Source organism: Alnus glutinosa, chromosome 1 (assembly GCF_958979055.1).
Source record: "Alnus glutinosa chromosome 1, dhAlnGlut1.1, whole genome shotgun sequence".
Classification (NCBI taxonomy): domain Eukaryota; kingdom Viridiplantae; phylum Streptophyta; class Magnoliopsida; order Fagales; family Betulaceae; genus Alnus; species Alnus glutinosa.
In genome coordinates this window covers 41,879,427-41,897,348 of record NC_084886.1, presented here as the reverse complement: position 1 = coordinate 41,897,348, position 17,922 = coordinate 41,879,427, and the positions used below count along the sequence as shown (strand labels likewise).

The following is a 17,922-nucleotide window of genomic DNA, read 5'->3' as shown; positions in this document are numbered from 1 at the left end:
CCCTCTTTCTTTATGGCCTTTTTATAAATTGGTTATCTTTCATACCATTTTGTTCCAAAACATGTGGCTCTGCAGTGCCATGTGAATTCGTTTTGGCTTGGCTTGGCTTCAGTTCACCAATGGTAACATTGGTGGATTGAGGAGAAAAGTTAAAAAGGTTCAGAATAAATGGTCAGGGTGAAAAAAAAACACACTTCAGATTTGTTCTCAATATAAATATATATATATATATATACATCTTTCTTAATTATTATCAGCAGATGCGAATGAACTGTGTCAGATTTTCACCCCGAATTTGGGTGCCATAATAAATACCGCCATTTACTGGTTGTGCCCTTCGTGGATTGTAAATTATTCATTTTACCAATATTACCCCTACTTGACCGGCTCCGTAATACTAGATTTGGATTTTCGATGGACCCTCGTACTTGTCGGTGGGGATGCCACCCCATGCTAAATATGTAAACTTTAAAAAGTAGATAAACTTTAAAAATCAAATTCCTCAAATAATTAGTTTGTAGATATTTATTATAAGTGTAGGAAGTAATAAGGATGGGAATTTATGTGAAAAGGGCCTCTGTCTCATTATGTGAAAAAAGATGTGATAATTAGATGGGTCAACCTATGCTCAACAAAGAGTAAAAGTTATCAAGTTAAACATTCTTTGATTCCTTCAAGTATTGCAATGTATGTGTCTAGCATGCGTAATCATGAATTAAAGTATTTGGTAGGGTTTGTAATTGTTTGAATAATAATAATAATAATAATAATAAAGTGCGAAAGCATAGCAATTTGTTATTAAAGTTAAATTGATTATTTGTTGCCAAACCAAGCAAGTAATTGAGTTATAAGTTCATGAGCTTTTGATATTTCGTTTTATTATTATGCAACCCCAAAATCAATTCAATTTAAATAGTTGAAAGTTGAGAGAGTATCGGATGGATGAACATTTTATGCTTGAATCCTACACCTCTTTCTCTGATTTTTATTTTGCTGTTAAATTGGAGCAAATTTTCCTTCTGAAAAGCAAGATATTTGGCTAAAAAGTTGGCTCAACTGAAGATCATCATTATTCAAGTTTATTTTGGGAAAGAAATGATAAAATTATTGGAAAGAGAATCTGGCACACTGGAGACTAGCAAAGATATTTTAGTCTCTTCATCCCAGCTGTCCATGGAACCTGATAACTCCAAGCAATAATTAGTTATTTTCTTTTGGTAAATCCAAGCAATAAGGCCATGTAAAGGGCCTTCTAATTGGATCATATCCTGCTTTAATCGCAATTAGGAACAGAAAGCCATAGCAAGACTAGCCCCATTGCCCATTGGAGGCAGAAGAATCACGTTTGTAGGGCTGTTTTCTCTTACGTTTGGACCCCCTTCTCTTTTGTCCTCCTCAAAAGCCTAAACCTTGACAAACCCTCGTGGCTTTTTCCCCTTTAGTTTTCTTTTATCCCCTTTGAACTGCTCACTTTACCTGTACAAAGGCAGTTGAATGGACTGACCAATGACCTAAACAAAATTGCTTTCCTGCTTCATTGCAAGCCCCCCAAGGTTTAGAATGGCAGCCGCTAGATTTGCTCATTGGGTTTCTCAAAGCCTAATGAAAGCTTATTCAGTAAGATATACGTGTTGGATTCAATTGTAATTTCCATTGCCAGAGTAACTAATTTTGCATGACTTGAAGAGGCCTAGCTATATTTGGAATCTGATTTTACATCTCTTTTGTCTCTTAAGGGAATGACTTGAGCAGCTACGCAAAGCCATTGCCATTTTCATTGAAGGTGTCACATGAGTACCACATGGTCCTCGGATGCTGACTGATAACAGAAGAAGATGCAGATTTGAGGAGGCCATTTATTAGCCTTTAACCTTCGTGGCTACTATGAAAGCCGGCTCACATGTTCTCTTTAATCCTTCCTTGTTACAGCTCTAGATTTTAGTGTGCAAGGGAAAAACAAAAAGAAGTTCTGACTACCAAAGAATGAAATTAGGCTCTGGCAACCGCGCCAAGTTAAGAGTGTTTCAATTCGTATACGAAAGAATCGCAAATCCAAAGAAACATTAGAGGCAAAAGGAAAAAGTAGTAGTTAGGTAACAATGTTTGGACAAGATACGGCTGAGTGAATATACCATTTGCAAACCCTACACATACATGTTCACAGAACTTCAAAAACTTTTTTTAAGCTTCAAATTATATAGGCAGAAAAGATAAAGCAGTCAAGTTCGAACTTCCAGACCGGTGAAAGTATTGTGGTGTTGGGGTGGAACCATAGAGTGCCTTACCCATCAACCAGTAGTGTGACGCAAAGAGGGATTTCCAAAATCCTCCAACACTGAAGAGTTGCTGCATACAAGGTATAGAAAATACTAGAAACTACCCAATATATTTCCAGTTCCATAGGATGAACATCACACAATTTTAACAAAGACAAGCAGATAAAGTGTAACTATTAGCACTCTAAGGGAAACCATTTCTGTGACCCCAGCTGGCAAGCAAAAAAGATTAGAGAGGTCACATACAAAAAGATGCTCAATAACATGCAATGAATGATAGTGTTATTGCAGGCAATTTTGTTTTCATCGCTTCAAAGGTTCCTTTCAACGCCAGATTCTTGGTTTGTCCCAGTTATACCTAACTTCTATGGTAAATATTCCCTCTCGGCCTCTTTTTGGCTGTTAGCCAAGAGTAAAAAGGCACTTACTCAAGACCTAGAATGTTCATCCAGTTAGCCTCAAAGTGTCATACTTTCTTGCTTTTTGACTCTCCAAACCACTCACTAATCCACAGATATACGGAAAGGTTGCTCCAACTCATACAAGCTTTATTCTATAAACCAGTTCATAACCAAACCCTTTATTATGCTTTTCAAAAACAAAAAAAAAAAAAGAAAAGAAAAGGTATATCTTGCAAAAACTAGACAAATGGCCTGTTGCCAAGACTGTTGAACACTTGCAGATTCACAAACGCATACACTGCACGTCAATAGAACGTCAGAGGAAAATTAAATTCTGTTACTATTTTTATGATTTACAATGAAAAATATATATGGAGAGATATAGTGACAACACATACAAATGAAGAAAAGTTGACAGCCATACCATGCAATCCAACTTTAGTATGAAGAAGAGAATCTCTTACTGATCACCATTCTTTATCTTGATCTCTAAAAGTTCCTCGATAGGTTGACGGCATATCGGGCACTTATTTGATTGAAGCCTCAATGCTTTTGCACATTCACTGCACAAACACTGGAAAATAGCAGATATATAACTTCAGAACAAAGCAACTGAGGTTTTAAATATGAAAAGTAAAGGAAAAGAGAAAATTTTACTCCAGCTCATGGTACATGAACAATCACAACTATTACCAACGAACTCAAAATCTGTACAAGTAGATTTTCACGATATCATAAGGATATTGCCAGAAATAGCAAGCACTGTTCTTAATTTAATTGTGTATGTTTTCATCTGTATATTGTTTATTGAAAATTCTTCACTGATGGTCTGTGTGTATGTGTGTTATGTTCTAACCACATACAGATGGAAACAGTTCAAACAGAAAGATGGAAACGAAGGAAACAACCAAAGCCAGGGTATCATATGAATGACCCGACCTCTAATGTTCTCACTCTCTTCATGTGTATGGAATTAACTTGACAATTCAGAGCCAACATGAAATTGGTTGGTTTGCAGCGATCCCAGATAGGATCCAATCAAGGGTAAACAGGTGATCACAAGACTCAAGCTCCTGCCATTGGAATCAAATCATCCACATTACTCGTGCTCGAGTATGACAAAGCTTAAGGCTCCCTGATCATCACTCTCTTAACATCCTATCTCATTCGCAATTATGAGTGCAGAAGAATTGGCAAACAGTTTCTCTTTAATCATTGACTATCACATTTTAATGTAATTAAGAAAATACAGATGTAACTCTCACCATATGTCGACAAGGTAATACAGCTGTATCCTTAGGTTCAGTCATGCATATCACGCACTCCTTCCCTGGGTCATTGTCATCAAAGTCTTCCACTACTGAGCTTCCTATTCCATATATCTCACGGAGCTCATACCGAACCCCATCAATCCACAATATTTGCTTAATAACTCTCACTCGGAAAGGTTCATCATTGTTCTTCTGTAGAATAGCTTGAGTAATCTGTGTATGAGGGTTTGCATTGGGAACAGGCTCACCAAGATGCTCTTCTGTTGAATGAGGAGGCAAACATGTTTCAGCAGATATTACTAAAGGAAATAAATCTTCTCCCGGTGATGGTTTTGAGAGATCATCCAACTCAAAGAAGCCTAAATCAATGCCTGTTCCTGAAGGCTGAACAAATTTCTGGCCAAGTCCTTTCTGAAAGGGGATTCTCAGAGGCATAAAGGCTTCAGGAAGTAGTGGAACAAACCTACAGTCCGCCTCTTCCTTGGCAAAGTAGAAAATAGTGATGCTGTCAATCAGAAAACAGAACCAGAAGAAAATTAGATACGAAAAGACATTCCATGGCGTCTGCAACACTTATTTCAAACAAGTGATATTTTATTTTATTGACAATTCACTTCTATAATCAATCATCATGGAGATTTATCATATTTTGGTACTTGAAATTGTCTAAACAATTCAAGGTCCAGAATGTCCAGTTACAGACTCTATCGGATTAACATTCTGATTTTTCTAATACTTTATTTGAGACTCAAGAAACCTTTACATCTTATAAGCCGAAGAGGCAAGTTTAGCAAGGGTAGTGTGAGAAGTTACCCACTGTGTGCAAGATATTAAGCAAGACCATGTCTGACCTTGCTTCTTTTGACAGAAACTATTGTCATTGTAACACTTTTTTTTCTTTAAAGGAAAAAGAAAAGGCTAAATATAATTGATGCAGTTGAATGGGATTGAATTTGTAACCACACCCTCCACACCTTGTTTAAGAGAGAAGGGAATGCTATTTGCAGGAACCATTGGAATTATTATCATTGTAACTCCTTAACATTCAGATTGTACAATGATACCTTTATTTGTACATAGATGAAGCAACTCCAGTCAGAAGTTAACCATACAGTATTAGGTTCACATGAGTTCCCATCTGTCACTAAGTAGGAAGAAAATACAGTATAAGAAAAATGAAGGTGCCAGCTAGCTTGGTTGGAAAAGTCTATATCATAACATAAACATGGGAGATCACTACCATCCCATTCCACAGCTGTAGGCGCAAGTGGACGCTAATTGGTCAGCTAGTCTAGAGCAGCACTAGTGCTAAGATTGGACGTAAGTAACCAGGACAAAATGGTTTCTAATTTTTGGTCCATGCCAGGCTCATTCTGAACAGTTTATTCTTGTTCTATACTTTGCCTGACCTGGCTTGATGTCCAGAATCTATAAATGAAAATGATCATTCCACCCTCAATACTAACACCAGACACTATTATCTCATGTTTTAACTAATCTGATGAGCAGAAAAGTCAGAATTGACATATATGACTTAATGAGAACAAATATCCCTGTATTCATTCAACAGCTCCAATAAGCTCAACAAATGAGAAAATGCTCCTTTCAATAACTCAAAAGTCTCAAATTAGAAACATACAATATAAATCCATGTAAAGTTTCAAAACATGCAGCTTTCATATGAAGCTATCCTTATAACCACAACAGCTGACCAGACTCACAATCAGTTTCTTCGTTTAAGTCACATATTAATATAGTAACCAATAGGTAACTACTTAGCAGAACCTTTGTTTCACAAAGTGCATAAATACATGTAGGAGCCAAAATGTTCAACCATATCAATTTGTCACAATAGACAATTCAAAGACATTTGAATTACATATCTAAATGAAGAATAACACTTCTAGCATAATCATAGCGATAACCTTGAAGTGGTGCTATAATAATCTCCAAAAATCTCAAACTGAAACTGTGGTTTGCGATCAAATAGTCTTTGTATTGTTGAAGTTGTGCTTTTTTGAACAATTAAGAAAAGTGCATATAAAATGTTTGCAGGTCTGATATAGCTTAATGAGTTAATGGCTCACACCAGATGATTTAAATGGTGGATATTTTACGATAGTACTGCAACAATAGCAAGCAACAGCAAAATGGATTTTGCTGGTAATTAGCGAAGCCATATATGGTAACAACATCATTCATCCAAAAAAATAAAATTTGTAACATACATCCCAAAGTTCAAAGCTCTTTCTTGAAATGGGCTTGTCATAACCAAGTTTAATTCTGAAACCACCAAACATCTGAATGAAACTCCCAAATGATCACAAAGACATAAGCCATTTGCACGCACTTCCTTTCAAAGGTGATTCCTCTAATACAAGCCTCTTCAACCCAATTCAAAATCAACTTTCCTCACTGTAAATCCCATGTAAATTTCAGCTAGTAACCTATTACTTGTAACCCAATTTTTGCACTAGAAAACTGGATCATCTAACACTAATAGCCCCACTTGAAAATGCACACTTTTCAGTCTCTAATCGGTGACAAGCTGAGGGGAGGAATTGAAAATTCCATAGCCCGACGATAGTTTGGTCGTGGCCAGCCATTTTAAATCCTTCCACTTATCTCTGTTCAGGCAAGCCAGATTAGAAGGCTTCCCATCAACCCCTAAATTCATTCTTGCATCCTATCTCAGTTAATGCTTCTTCTTTTTTGGGGTCTCTTTCCTGTTTTGGGTGCCCCGGAAATGCTCCTCTTCTTTCCTGTTAATTTCCTTTTTTCTCTAATATTTTTTATTTTCCCTAACTAAATAAGATAGCATCCATCTGGTTGTTGGTTAGAGTACTGGAGGAAAATAAACGATTAAAAAGACAAATTCTTAAGAGGTTTTGATATTTTCATTCTTAAAAATGAAAATCTTCAACGCAGCTAAGCCAACTAGTTCAACTAATCCTAATCAATTGGAACTCTCATTGTTCTCCGTTCCCAAACAACGATATTTGAAAGATCCAAAATTTCACTTCCATTATCTTCTTTTCCCATAACTTTTTCAACAACCAAACAAAGCCTGTTGTCTCTAATCTAACATATAACGAAAACCCAACTCAAGAAATCTCCTATAAACGCTCATATCAATCATTATCCACTACCCTAATACGCATAAATTAAACAGCACCAAATAAAAGAGAAAACACAGTAAAATTCACTAACTTGAAGCATAACATATCTATAACACAAAGAACTCCCTCACCTCCCATCATACATGGCGTCGAAAACGAAAGAGACCAAGTGGTGATCTGGGTTCTGCTCATCGACCACAAGCCGCAAGGTGTCCTTATGGACATTCACATCATTCTTCACCTTCTTCGCGCTCTGATGCTCAACGTAACGCGGCGGGTCAACCGCCGGGCCCACAGGCGGCCGGGCTGCGAGCCACCCATTAGCCTGATTGGAATGATAAGGGTGGTAGGCGAATCGAGCGGTGATGGGGTTGGCGTAATTGCAGGAAGTGTACCCACCAGAGTAGTAGTAGGGGTGAGCTGGAGGAGGAGGGTGCGTAGGATAAGGATGGTGCGGTGGAGGATAAGGGAGATAGTTCTGTGCGGGTGGGGGTGGGGGTGGGGGTGGTGGTGGTGGGGGTGGTAGTAGTGACGGTGGGGGTGGGGGTGGGGGTGGTGGGGGTGGGGGTTCAAAGGGGTAATAGTGAGAAGAGGAAGAAGAAGAGGCAGAAAGGTAGTGGGGAGGTGGCGGGTGGTGGAGATAGTGGGTGTTTCTTCTTTTATTGCTACTCAGTGAAATTCCCATTTCAATTTGGATTTAGAGAGAGGGAGAGGGAGAGGGAGAGGAAGAGATCGGGGTTGTGGGGTTTGGCTGAGGAAGGAAGGGCAAGCAGAGACTTGAGAGGAAGAGAATTTTCAATTGTGTGCGAGTGGAATGGAATGGTTTGAAGAAGGCAAAACAGTCGCTTTGATTCACCGCGTCTCTGTTTCTCTCCCTTTTGACATTTTTCACCGTGCGTTGTATGTATCTGCTTGTGCGCGTGGGACTTGGATCCTCTACGGTTGGGTTCAACCGGAGAGGAGCCGGTTGGTTGTAACTAAGGGTGTTTTGGTAATTTTATATTGTATAAAATTACCAAAACACCCTTAGTTACAACCAACCAGCTCCTCTCCCGTTGAAGTACAACTGGAGAGGATCCTAATTTGTGCGCGTGGTGGAGGTTTATTTTTGCCAGTTTATTTTTTCACACTATACATATGGAAGGAGGTAGGGATGTACAAACAAAGCGGTTATAACCACTAACCACTTATAATCATTAGCCGCATAACCGCTTTTAAAAAGGGTTATAAGGTTTGAAAAAAAGGGTTAATAACCGCTAATCACTTATATATATAATTTTGGATTTGTAATGTTTGAGTTTTGAATTTGTTTGTATTTGGTTATTTGGATTTGTTACTGTTTTGGACTATGGATTTGAAACCTGCGCCAAAACCGGCCCAAAAGTGGTCAAAATCGGCCCAAAACCTAAATTGAAAAGCGGTTATACAACTGCCGGTTATCTACTCGATAACCGCTAATCTACGGTTATAAAAATAACTGCTTCCGCCTAGGCGGTTAGCAGTTATAGCCAATAACCTCTGGTTATAACCATTTGTATACACCTAGAGGAAGAAATAGATGAAGGACATGAAACTGCAACTGAAATTATTCTGGTTGCAGTCTAAAACGCCACATGATAGGTAAAGAAGATGTAGTGATGGTGGAAAGATATCTGCCCATCTTGTGTGATGATGGAATTTTATAAGGCAAGCAGGGCCAGCTAAAGTCTTAGGCAGATTAGGTGGCCGCCTAAGGCCCTTAATTTAAAAGGAAAAAAATTATTTCTACAAAAAAAAAAAAAAAAAAAAAAAAAAAAAAAAAAAAAAACCTTAAATAACATCAATACACCTTAATAAAGCCCCAAATTATGGTAAAAATAAATTTAAGAAATGCATTAAAATTAAAAAATACTAAGAAGATACGAAAAGTCTCAAAAGTCATGAATGCCTTAATTACCAAAATTGAAGGCCTTAAGTTAAGTCCAACGTAAGACAAAATAGAATGAAAAAATTGAGAGCGCTGATCCGCTCACTCTCAAGCTATTGCCGTTGTGTGTTGATGTTGTGCTGAAATTGAAGTCTATCTTAGGGAAGAGCCCTAAGATAAATGATTCCATTGAAGACCTCTTCAAGTAGGAGATTTGGTTGGGAAGCGTGCACGATGGGTTTCATGTCGGAGTAATAGGAACGATAGGTGCATCGGGGTATGTGAGTTTTGCTTTCTATGTACTAGCTTTGTCTTTTGAATAGTAGATTTCCTGGGTTTGGCTGCTCCGGAGTGGTTTTTCTCTTAACTAAGTTTCCACTTCGTCAACAAAATATTTGTCTCTTTTAAATTTCACAATTTAAATATTTTGTTGTACACTATCACACACTTGGTAAATTAGAAGTCAATTTTATTTTTTAGTTGGTATCAGAGCTTGGTACACACTGGCTAAGATTAAATTCTTGAGTGTGAACATTTATTGACTTCTAGTTGTTTTTTCTTTTTGTCTATCTTTGTGATGGAAAAGGGTGAACTCCAAAGGATATGTGACAAATTGTTTAAACAATTTGAAAGTAGTAAAACTTCTAGCATAAATCATCTTCAAAGACTCAAAAGTTTTGAAATAGAAAAATATGTGTTTATTGAAAAAATTAAATCTTTAGAAGATGCTCTAATGCACTCAAAACTACCTTTGGAAAAACCTTTTGATTCTGTTATGAGTAATGATGATGCTACCTCTTCTTCACATGCTATGCCTACTCATAGAACTATGTTTGTCAAACCTAGCATATATGTACATCATGCTCATACTACTATTGGGAATAAGGGTAAAAGGTACAATTTTATCCCTACTTGTCATTATTGTGGTATTAGTGGTCATATTCGCCCTAATTGCTTTCAATTACACTCTTAGAAGCCTTGGGATAAAGAGCATGTACCTAGGGAAGATGAGTCTGGTATTAAAAATCAAGTCAAGACCTTATGTGATCAAGTTAAGCTCATCAGTAAAAAATTAGGTAGCCTTGCCCCTCATGAGAAAAACTTTGTCTTGTCTAAAGGAAAGAATACCCCTAATAAGTAAGTTTGGATTAAGAAAAGTGACAATCTTTGTTTAGTTGCTCATACTGCTTTAAAAGTTCTAGATACTTGCTTGTGGTATTTGGATAGTGCTTGCTCCAAATAAATGACAGGTGACAAGACACTTCTCAAAGATATTCAGATGGGTAGAGGAGGAAGAATTACCTTTGGAAATAGAAGTCAGGCCAAGGTAATCGGCAAATGACAGATTGACATTCCAGGGTTAAGGGTATCTCAAAAGGCCCTTTATGTGGAGGGGCTCAAGGCAAATCTCCTCAACATCAACCAATTCTGTGATGATGACCTGGTTGTCCAATTCTCCAAAAAGGGATGCAACATCTTTGACAACTGTAGAAAGTGGCTAATGGGAGGAGAAATGACTATTGACAACTGCTATGGCCTCCTTGGTCTCTCTTCATATTCCTAGATCATCTGCAACAAAGCAACCATTGATGACAGTGAGCTGTGGCATCAACGGTTGGGTCATCTAAACTTCACAGATATGCTTAAGATTGCTAGCAAGGAAATTGTCAAAGATCTTCCTAAAATGAAAGAAACTGGGAAATGAGTTTGTGGTACATGCCAGATAGGAAAACAGACTCGTGCTACTCACAAGGAAACTTTAGGTATTCTCACTTCCCGAAATTTAGAATTGCTGCATATGGATCTCATGGGTCCCACCCGAACCTCTAGTCTCGGTGGGAGGAAATATATTCTGGTTATTGTAGATGACTATTCCCGGTACACATGGGCTCTTCTTCTCCGGGAAAAGTCTGATGCTTTTGAAGCCGCTCAACAATTGTTCAAAAAAATCCAAATAGAGCAAAATTGTCCCATCATGAGGATCCGCAGTGATCATGCCAGAGAATTTGAGAATGCTCGTTTTAAAGAATTATGTCTATCTTATGGCATTTAGGAGGAGTTTTCTTCTCCTATTACTCCTTAACAGAATGGGGTTATGAAGCGGAAAAACAGGGTTATACAGGAGATGGCCCGAGTAATGATTCATTCTAAAAATCTTGTTCAACACTTTTGTGGAGAAGCTGTCAACATTGCATATCACATCATCAATAGAGTCTACCTGAGGCCAGAGACTAGCAAGACACCTTACGAGATATGGCGAGGTAAGAAACCCACAGTTAAATACTTTCGGATTTTTGGTAATAAATGTATATTCTTCGAGACATGGAAAATTTGGGAAAGTTTGATCCTAAAAGTGATGAAGGCAAATTCTTGGGATACTCCACCAACAGTCGTGCTTACAGGGTCTACAACACCAGAACAGAAACTGTGATGGAGTCTTTTAATGTGGTCATTGATGATGAAATTGGGGCACCGAGCAACCTTCCCAGAAGCACTACCCTCTCCCACAGACGATGTGAGCAAGCCTTCCTCTTCAGCAGCTGATCCTGTATCTGTACCTCCAGTCTCTCTTGCAGCAGCAGATGCTCCTCCTGACTCACCTAAAGCTGTGCCCACTGAGGAAATTGATCCTACATCAAACCATGATCCAAAGCCGATAAATCCTCCAAAGAGCCCTTCTCTTGGGTCAAACTCAATCATCCTCCCTAGGCAGCTTCTTGGGAATCTTAATGAAGGCAGGCGTTTAGGAAGCAGAATGATCAGCCCCTCAGATGAAATAGCTAATCAAGTGACTTATAATTGCTATCTGGCTCGAACATGGCACGCTGATCCGGAATAAGGCACGTCTCTTTGCTCAGGGGTACACTCAGATTGAAGAGATAGACTTTGATGAAACCTTTGCTCCGGTTGCCAGGTTAGAATCCATCAGAATTCTTCTCTCCATTGTTTGCCATCTTGGATTCAAGCTTTATCAGATGGATGTAAAAAGTGTCTTTCTTAATGGCATTCTTCAGGAAGAAGAAGTATATGTAGAACAGCCAAAAGGGTTTCAAGATCCTCATCATCCCCATCATGTCTACAAACTAAAGAAAGATCTGTATGGTCTTAAGCAAGCTCCTCGAGCATGGTATGAGCGTCTAACTATATATCTATTGGCTAAAGGGTTTACAAGGAGACAGGCTTATCGAACCTGTTCATCATAAATCAAGGTACACACAAGCTCATTGTTCAAATATATGTTGATGATATCATATCTGGCACAAAAGATAAGGATTACACTCAGGAAATAAATCCTTTAAACGGAGTGTACCCGTTCTGATACCAATTGAAAAATAAAGTGACTTCTAATTAATTGTGTGTGTGAACAGTGTGCAACAAAATATTAAATGCGAAATTTAAAGGAGACAAATATTTTGTTGACGAAGTGAAAACTCAATTAAGAGAAAAACTACTCTGGAGCAGCCAAACCCAGGATATCCACTATTCAGAAGACAAAGCTAGTTACAAAGCAGTAGGACTCACATACCCCTGATGCAGTGGTCGTACCTTGAACTCTGACGTGTAACCCAACACGAACGCCTCCCAACCAGGTCTTTTACCTGAAAGGGTCTTCAAAGGAATCCTTTACCTTAGGGTCAACCCCTAAAATAGACTTCACAGCTAATCAAATCACACATTAGTAACAGCTAGAGAGCTAGCAGATCTTCAATATCTCCCTAAACAACCTCTCTAAGCTATAGAGAATTCAATATCAAATTCTGTCAATAATACATGCCTAGAGGCCTCTATTTATAGGCTACAGAAGACCTAAATCGACTCTGATTCAATTTTCTCCTGGCGGCGTCCAGGCGCAAGCTGAGGGCGTCCGGACAACTCACAATGCAACCGGCTTTACAAAAAAGCGTTGAGATTCTTTCCTGATTATGGCCGCATTTAGACGGTGTTGCCCTAGTGTTCGAACGATTGAGCTTCTGTTGTAAACAATTTTCATATTAAGGCCTGAGTGTCCAGACCATGGAGTTTGGCGTCTAGACGATTGAACATCTTCTACACGACTTGCATAATCAAGGATAGCGTCTGGACGGAATACCACGTCGTCTGGACGGTTTTACTGATGCATTTGAATGCTAGATTCTTATGGAACTCTAAAGAGCGGCTAGACGATGGAGTCTGACGTTCGGACTGTTGAACGTCTTCTGCACGACTTGCCTTATCAAGGATAGTGTCCGAACAGGATACCAAGTCGTTCAGACGGTTGTAGCTGTCTTCCCATATTTGTGTTTGCGAAGGAAATCCTTTTACTTGTCGAACACTGAAGGTTGTTCGAACGGTTTTACTGATGCACTTGAACATTGGATTCTTCTGGAACTCTGAAGAGCGGCCGAATGATTTGCCATTATGTCCAGACGAATGGGCATCCGGATGGTATTGCCACATCGTCCGGACGAATGTTGTTGACTGATGAGCGTCCAAACGTTATAATGGGCCGTCCGAATGGAAATTTGGGATTCGACTTCTCTGAGTTGGAATCTGCACATAATCTTCCTTAAACACTTGAAATAGCCTTCTTGAAGTTTGTGACACTGATCTTGTCAAAATAAAGCTCTTTCCATCTTTAGAGAAATAAACTCTAATTATTGTGAAGATTCTGAAATATATGGTATCCTCCTAAAAACAACAACATTACATAATAGTGATTTTGTCAAACATAATGTAACCAATAAAAAAACTAATAAACTCCCACTTTGGCCATTTTGGGACAAAAATCACTTGACCGGTTTAAAAATACAATCCCGATCTAAAATCTAACATACTCCTCCCTTTTTGTCTCAAAGGGACAAAGGGTAAACTGAGTATAGAAAAAACCACAGTAATAAAACACTCTCCCTTGATGTCTCAACAGGACAGGGGTAAACAGAGTACATAAAATCCACAGACAAAAACGTTCTAAAATCCAAAACAATAGAAAAAAAAAAAAAAAAAAAAAAAGAGTCTACAAGTGGCCCTGAAAAATGGAAATTGACTTCTAAAAATAAATAGCAAGTGTGTGCACAAAGTGTCAACAAAAATAACAATGCGGAAAATAAATGACACAAAGATTTTTGTTCACAAAGTAGAAACTCAAGATGAGAAAAACCACTCCAGGGCAGCCAAACCCAGGATATCCACTATTCAGAAGACAAAGCTAGATACAAAGCAGTTACACTCACATACCCCTGATGCAGTGGTCGTACCTTGCTCTCTAACGTGTAACCCAACACGAATGCTTCCCAACCAGGTCTCCTACCTGAAGGGGTCTTCAATGGAATCATTTATCTTAGGGCTGACCCCTAAGATAAACTTCAGTTGTAGCACAACAACATCACACTTGCAATGGCTTGAGAGACAAATCAGCTCCAATAATCTTACAAATAACTCTCTAAGCTCTGATGGAATTCAATACCGAATTCTTGCAGTTTTCAATGCCCAGTGGCCTCTATTTATAGGCTGAGGTTCAAATGGGTGACTGCTGTAAAATATATGGGCGCCGTTCGGATGGTGAGACACTGTCGTTCGGACGGACAACTATGCGACCAGAATTTCTAAGATTTTCGCTGAAAATCTTTCCTATTTGAGAGCTGCGTCCAGACGGTGAGGCACTGTCGTCCGGACGGTCGCACGTCCGCTGCAAGTAATTTCCATATAAGGCTTTGCGCGTCCGGACCATGATAGGCAGGTGTCCGGACCATGCTGACAGACGTCCGGATGGTTGAATTTGAATTGCGATTCTTGCTTTAAGGAGAAGCGCGTCCGGACGGAAATCCACGTCATCCGGACGGTTGCACTTTGGAAAGAATCAGAAGCTTGATCAAATACTGAAGGGCATGCGGACAGGCTGCTGAGTCGTTCGGACAGATGCAAGCTGGAACAGAAGCTTCTCGATACAGTAAAGGGTCTGGACAGAAATACACGTCGTCCGGACGGATGATGCTTGGTCTGTCGGGCGTCCGGACGGTATGGCACGTCTTCCGGACGGATGGAATAGTGGACAGATGGGCGTTCGGACGGGATGGCACGGTCGTCCGGACGGCTGACAGGGAACAGGAAATCTTCTGAAATACTTCTAAATAGCGAAATCCCTTGTAAAACAGGCCTAAAAGAGAGGAACAACAAATCATCCAAGTACCAATTCCTGTTGATCCACTGAAATCAAGTAACGGAGAGAAAGCTGTACAAAAGGCTGGATTTGTACTACTTCGGCTTCTAGCTTCGGAAGCCAGGAACCATGGACTGAAAAACCTTCAGTCGCTTGATTTTTGTAAAGCCTGAACCTGGTTATCCGCAGATTGACATCCTCTAAGTAACTGGTCTACAAGATAAAAGAGGAGATTCACCACTGAACCTCTAATTGATACAGATCTGAGGGAGATGCTACGGAAGGCTCTGCATGAGTGAGGGGAAGAGCTCATATAAAACCTGAGACCTTTGAAAATATAAACATATCACTTCAACAACAGTCTGTTTTTCAAAAGATCCATCTGTCAAACACTGTGCTGGAAGTCGCTGGGTGACATGTTCCTGAACCAAGATTAAACAAAAATATCTCCAAAAATACCATTACCAAGAAAAATCAGATCATGTTAGTTCCAAAAACAATGTGGTTTTTATGACGGCTGTCAAATGAATGCCAAAGAAAAATATAAGCAATGCAACAATTCATAAAGCATAAATATATCAAGATAAACCCAGCACACAGACAGAATAGGTTTTTCATGCACAATATCTCAAGAAAATATCCCAATCAACAAATATTCCAATATTCTAAAAGCATAAAAACTAAAAAGATCAAAGGAAGACACAAAAAAGATCATGGAATGAGAAGAAATATGCAGAGAATGCCAAAATCTCAGAGAAATTTGAGTGAAAAACACACAACATGATATGATAAATCAAAAAAAAATGCAGAAATGTGTTTATGGCAGAGAAAGAGACGCAAGTCTTAAACCTGTAGAGATCCTGGTCGGACGTATCACTTAACCGTCCGGACGGCTACTGCTAGGTCAGCGTACGGCAATACTACTCTCGTCTGGACATAAGAACAGGTTCGTCCGGACGCTTCACACTAAAAAATCTAAAACTGGAGAAAAATTTGCAGAAAATTTTTTTTCCCTAAAGTTAGCTTCAGAACACGGATATATAATCAACTGATAAAGCAGTCAAATAGCATTGCAAAAATATGTAAGGATATAAATGAGAGTTAAGTATTCAATAAGCACAAATTTCCCTACAGATAAAATTTTTAAATAGATTACTTAACTCATGCAATGCTTGTGTGTGTGAAAGCTTTCTCAATAAGGTATGAAGTTCACTGATATGACTTAAAGTAACCGGATTTTCTAAACAAGAGAGAAAATCAATAATTTATCAGTCAAAAGTCAAACCTTATCTTACTAGGGTCTAGCCACCCTTATTTGATACACTCTCCCTAAGATGCAACACTTTTCTTTTACTTAGTCCTTTAGTGACTGTTTATTTCTGCAATAATTTGGTTACTGACTGTTTCTATAGGGACAAGTTCAAGAACAGATTTATAGCACAAAAGCAATGGATCTTTTTATTTATCCATATTTATTCAGTTTTAAATGTTTTTTATCACTTGGTGCTGCAACCTAAAAAAAAATGCTAGAATTTATGGGTTTTAGGTTCAACTAGCGAGTCGGTCAATTTGATCATCTTAGCAAAAAAAAAAAAAAATCTCTCTCATTAGAATTACCAGAAGCTAAAAGTCAGAGAGAAAAAAAATGTACCTTAGGGGAGCTTTGGATAGTGCACAATTTTCATTGCATGAGAAAATCAACTATCTATCATTAAGATGCAACAGGAAAACTTAGCAAAAATCAGACATAAACTCTCAATCATATATAAGCATATTCAATTAATGTACAATAAACTGAGATATCAGAGAAAAACACATACAATATCTGGAAAGCTATCAAAAGAAAAATAAATAAATAAGTAAAAATTCTGCATCTTCTCCCCCAATTTTATTTATTTATTTATTTTTTTTTTAATTTTTTATGTTGAAAACAATAAAATAGAAAAACAACAAGGACATGCTTATAGAAAATGAAATAACATCTAGTCCCAGCATGTAAGGTAAAATCAAACCTGTCCTCAGGAAGAGAGGTTTAGAAATACTAAGACAGAAAAGCAGCCGCCTGACGTGCTTATAACTGTTATCCCCAAAAAAATATCTACAAAAGTTTCTCAAGATAACAAGATAAAATATGGGGATAGAAGAAATAGTTCTTCCAACAGAATGCAAGGCATGAATAAGATATGACATGATAAACAATGCAATGTAAACATACTTGACATGCACTAGGATTTAGGAACCAAAATCCTAGGCATGGTGAGACTGCACCTCTACTAGGTGAGTCCACTCCCCCTCAAGGAGTGAATGGTCTCATCATTCCTGACCCATATCTGCTTGACCCGTGGCAGTGGTTTGCGGGTCTTGTCCATGTTGTCCATTCTTCTTAGCATACCTTGCATTAGGTTCAGCAACCATTCATAGCCATGGTTGCTAATGGGCTTCTGCGGCTTTCTCTTGTAGCGCCTTGATTTGTTCTTCTTTGATTTGCCACTCTGATTTGTTGGAACAAACTGCTGCTGATGCCGTGGAGCCTAATGCGCTGTCGAAGGTGTTAGTATTTTATATTGGCTACATTCTAGATAAACAAAAACACTTTATGTAATGGTTGCAATTTAACAAGATGATCGGTTTTCAATTCATAATCTTCATGTATTCAGACAATGTTCAAATCAAAGAAAGTATCTGATCACAAGCTTCTAGAAGATGTCCATGAAGAGTCCTTGCAAAATTGAAGACAAAACAGCCAGTTCCTATGCAACCGTCCAGACGGGCCTTTGAAGGCGTCCGGACGCCCCTCAGTGTCCAGCAGATAA

At 38.6% G+C, this 17,922-nt stretch overlaps 1 protein-coding gene across 1 annotated transcript; it reads right to left on the bottom strand.

The window, feature by feature from the left end:
• Window positions 1–2,838: 2,838 nt before the first annotated feature.
• LOC133882035 (probable E3 ubiquitin-protein ligase LUL4) lies at window positions 2,839–7,922 on the bottom strand. Its single transcript, XM_062321130.1, has 3 exons — window positions 7,199–7,922; window positions 3,943–4,453; window positions 2,839–3,251 (listed from the first exon to the last, which is right to left on the bottom strand). Exons 1-3 carry the CDS (start codon window positions 7,750–7,752, stop codon window positions 3,138–3,140), a joined length of 1,179 nt encoding a protein of 392 aa, XP_062177114.1. The 5' UTR covers window positions 7,753–7,922; the 3' UTR covers window positions 2,839–3,137.
• Window positions 7,923–17,922: the final 10,000 nt, after the last annotated feature.

Excerpts from the sequence above, each read along its gene's own strand:
- LOC133882035 (XM_062321130.1), bottom strand. The coding sequence starts at position 7,752 with ATGGGAATTTCACTGAGTAGCAATAAAAGAAGAAACACCCACTATCTC. Across the intron at positions 4,454-7,198 it reads GACGCCATGTATGATGGGAG|CATCACTATTTTCTACTTTG; the intron begins GTGAGGGAGTTC and ends TCTGATTGACAG. Across the intron at positions 3,252-3,942 it reads TATTACCTTGTCGACATATG|TGTTTGTGCAGTGAATGTGC; the intron begins GTGAGAGTTACA and ends GCTATTTTCCAG.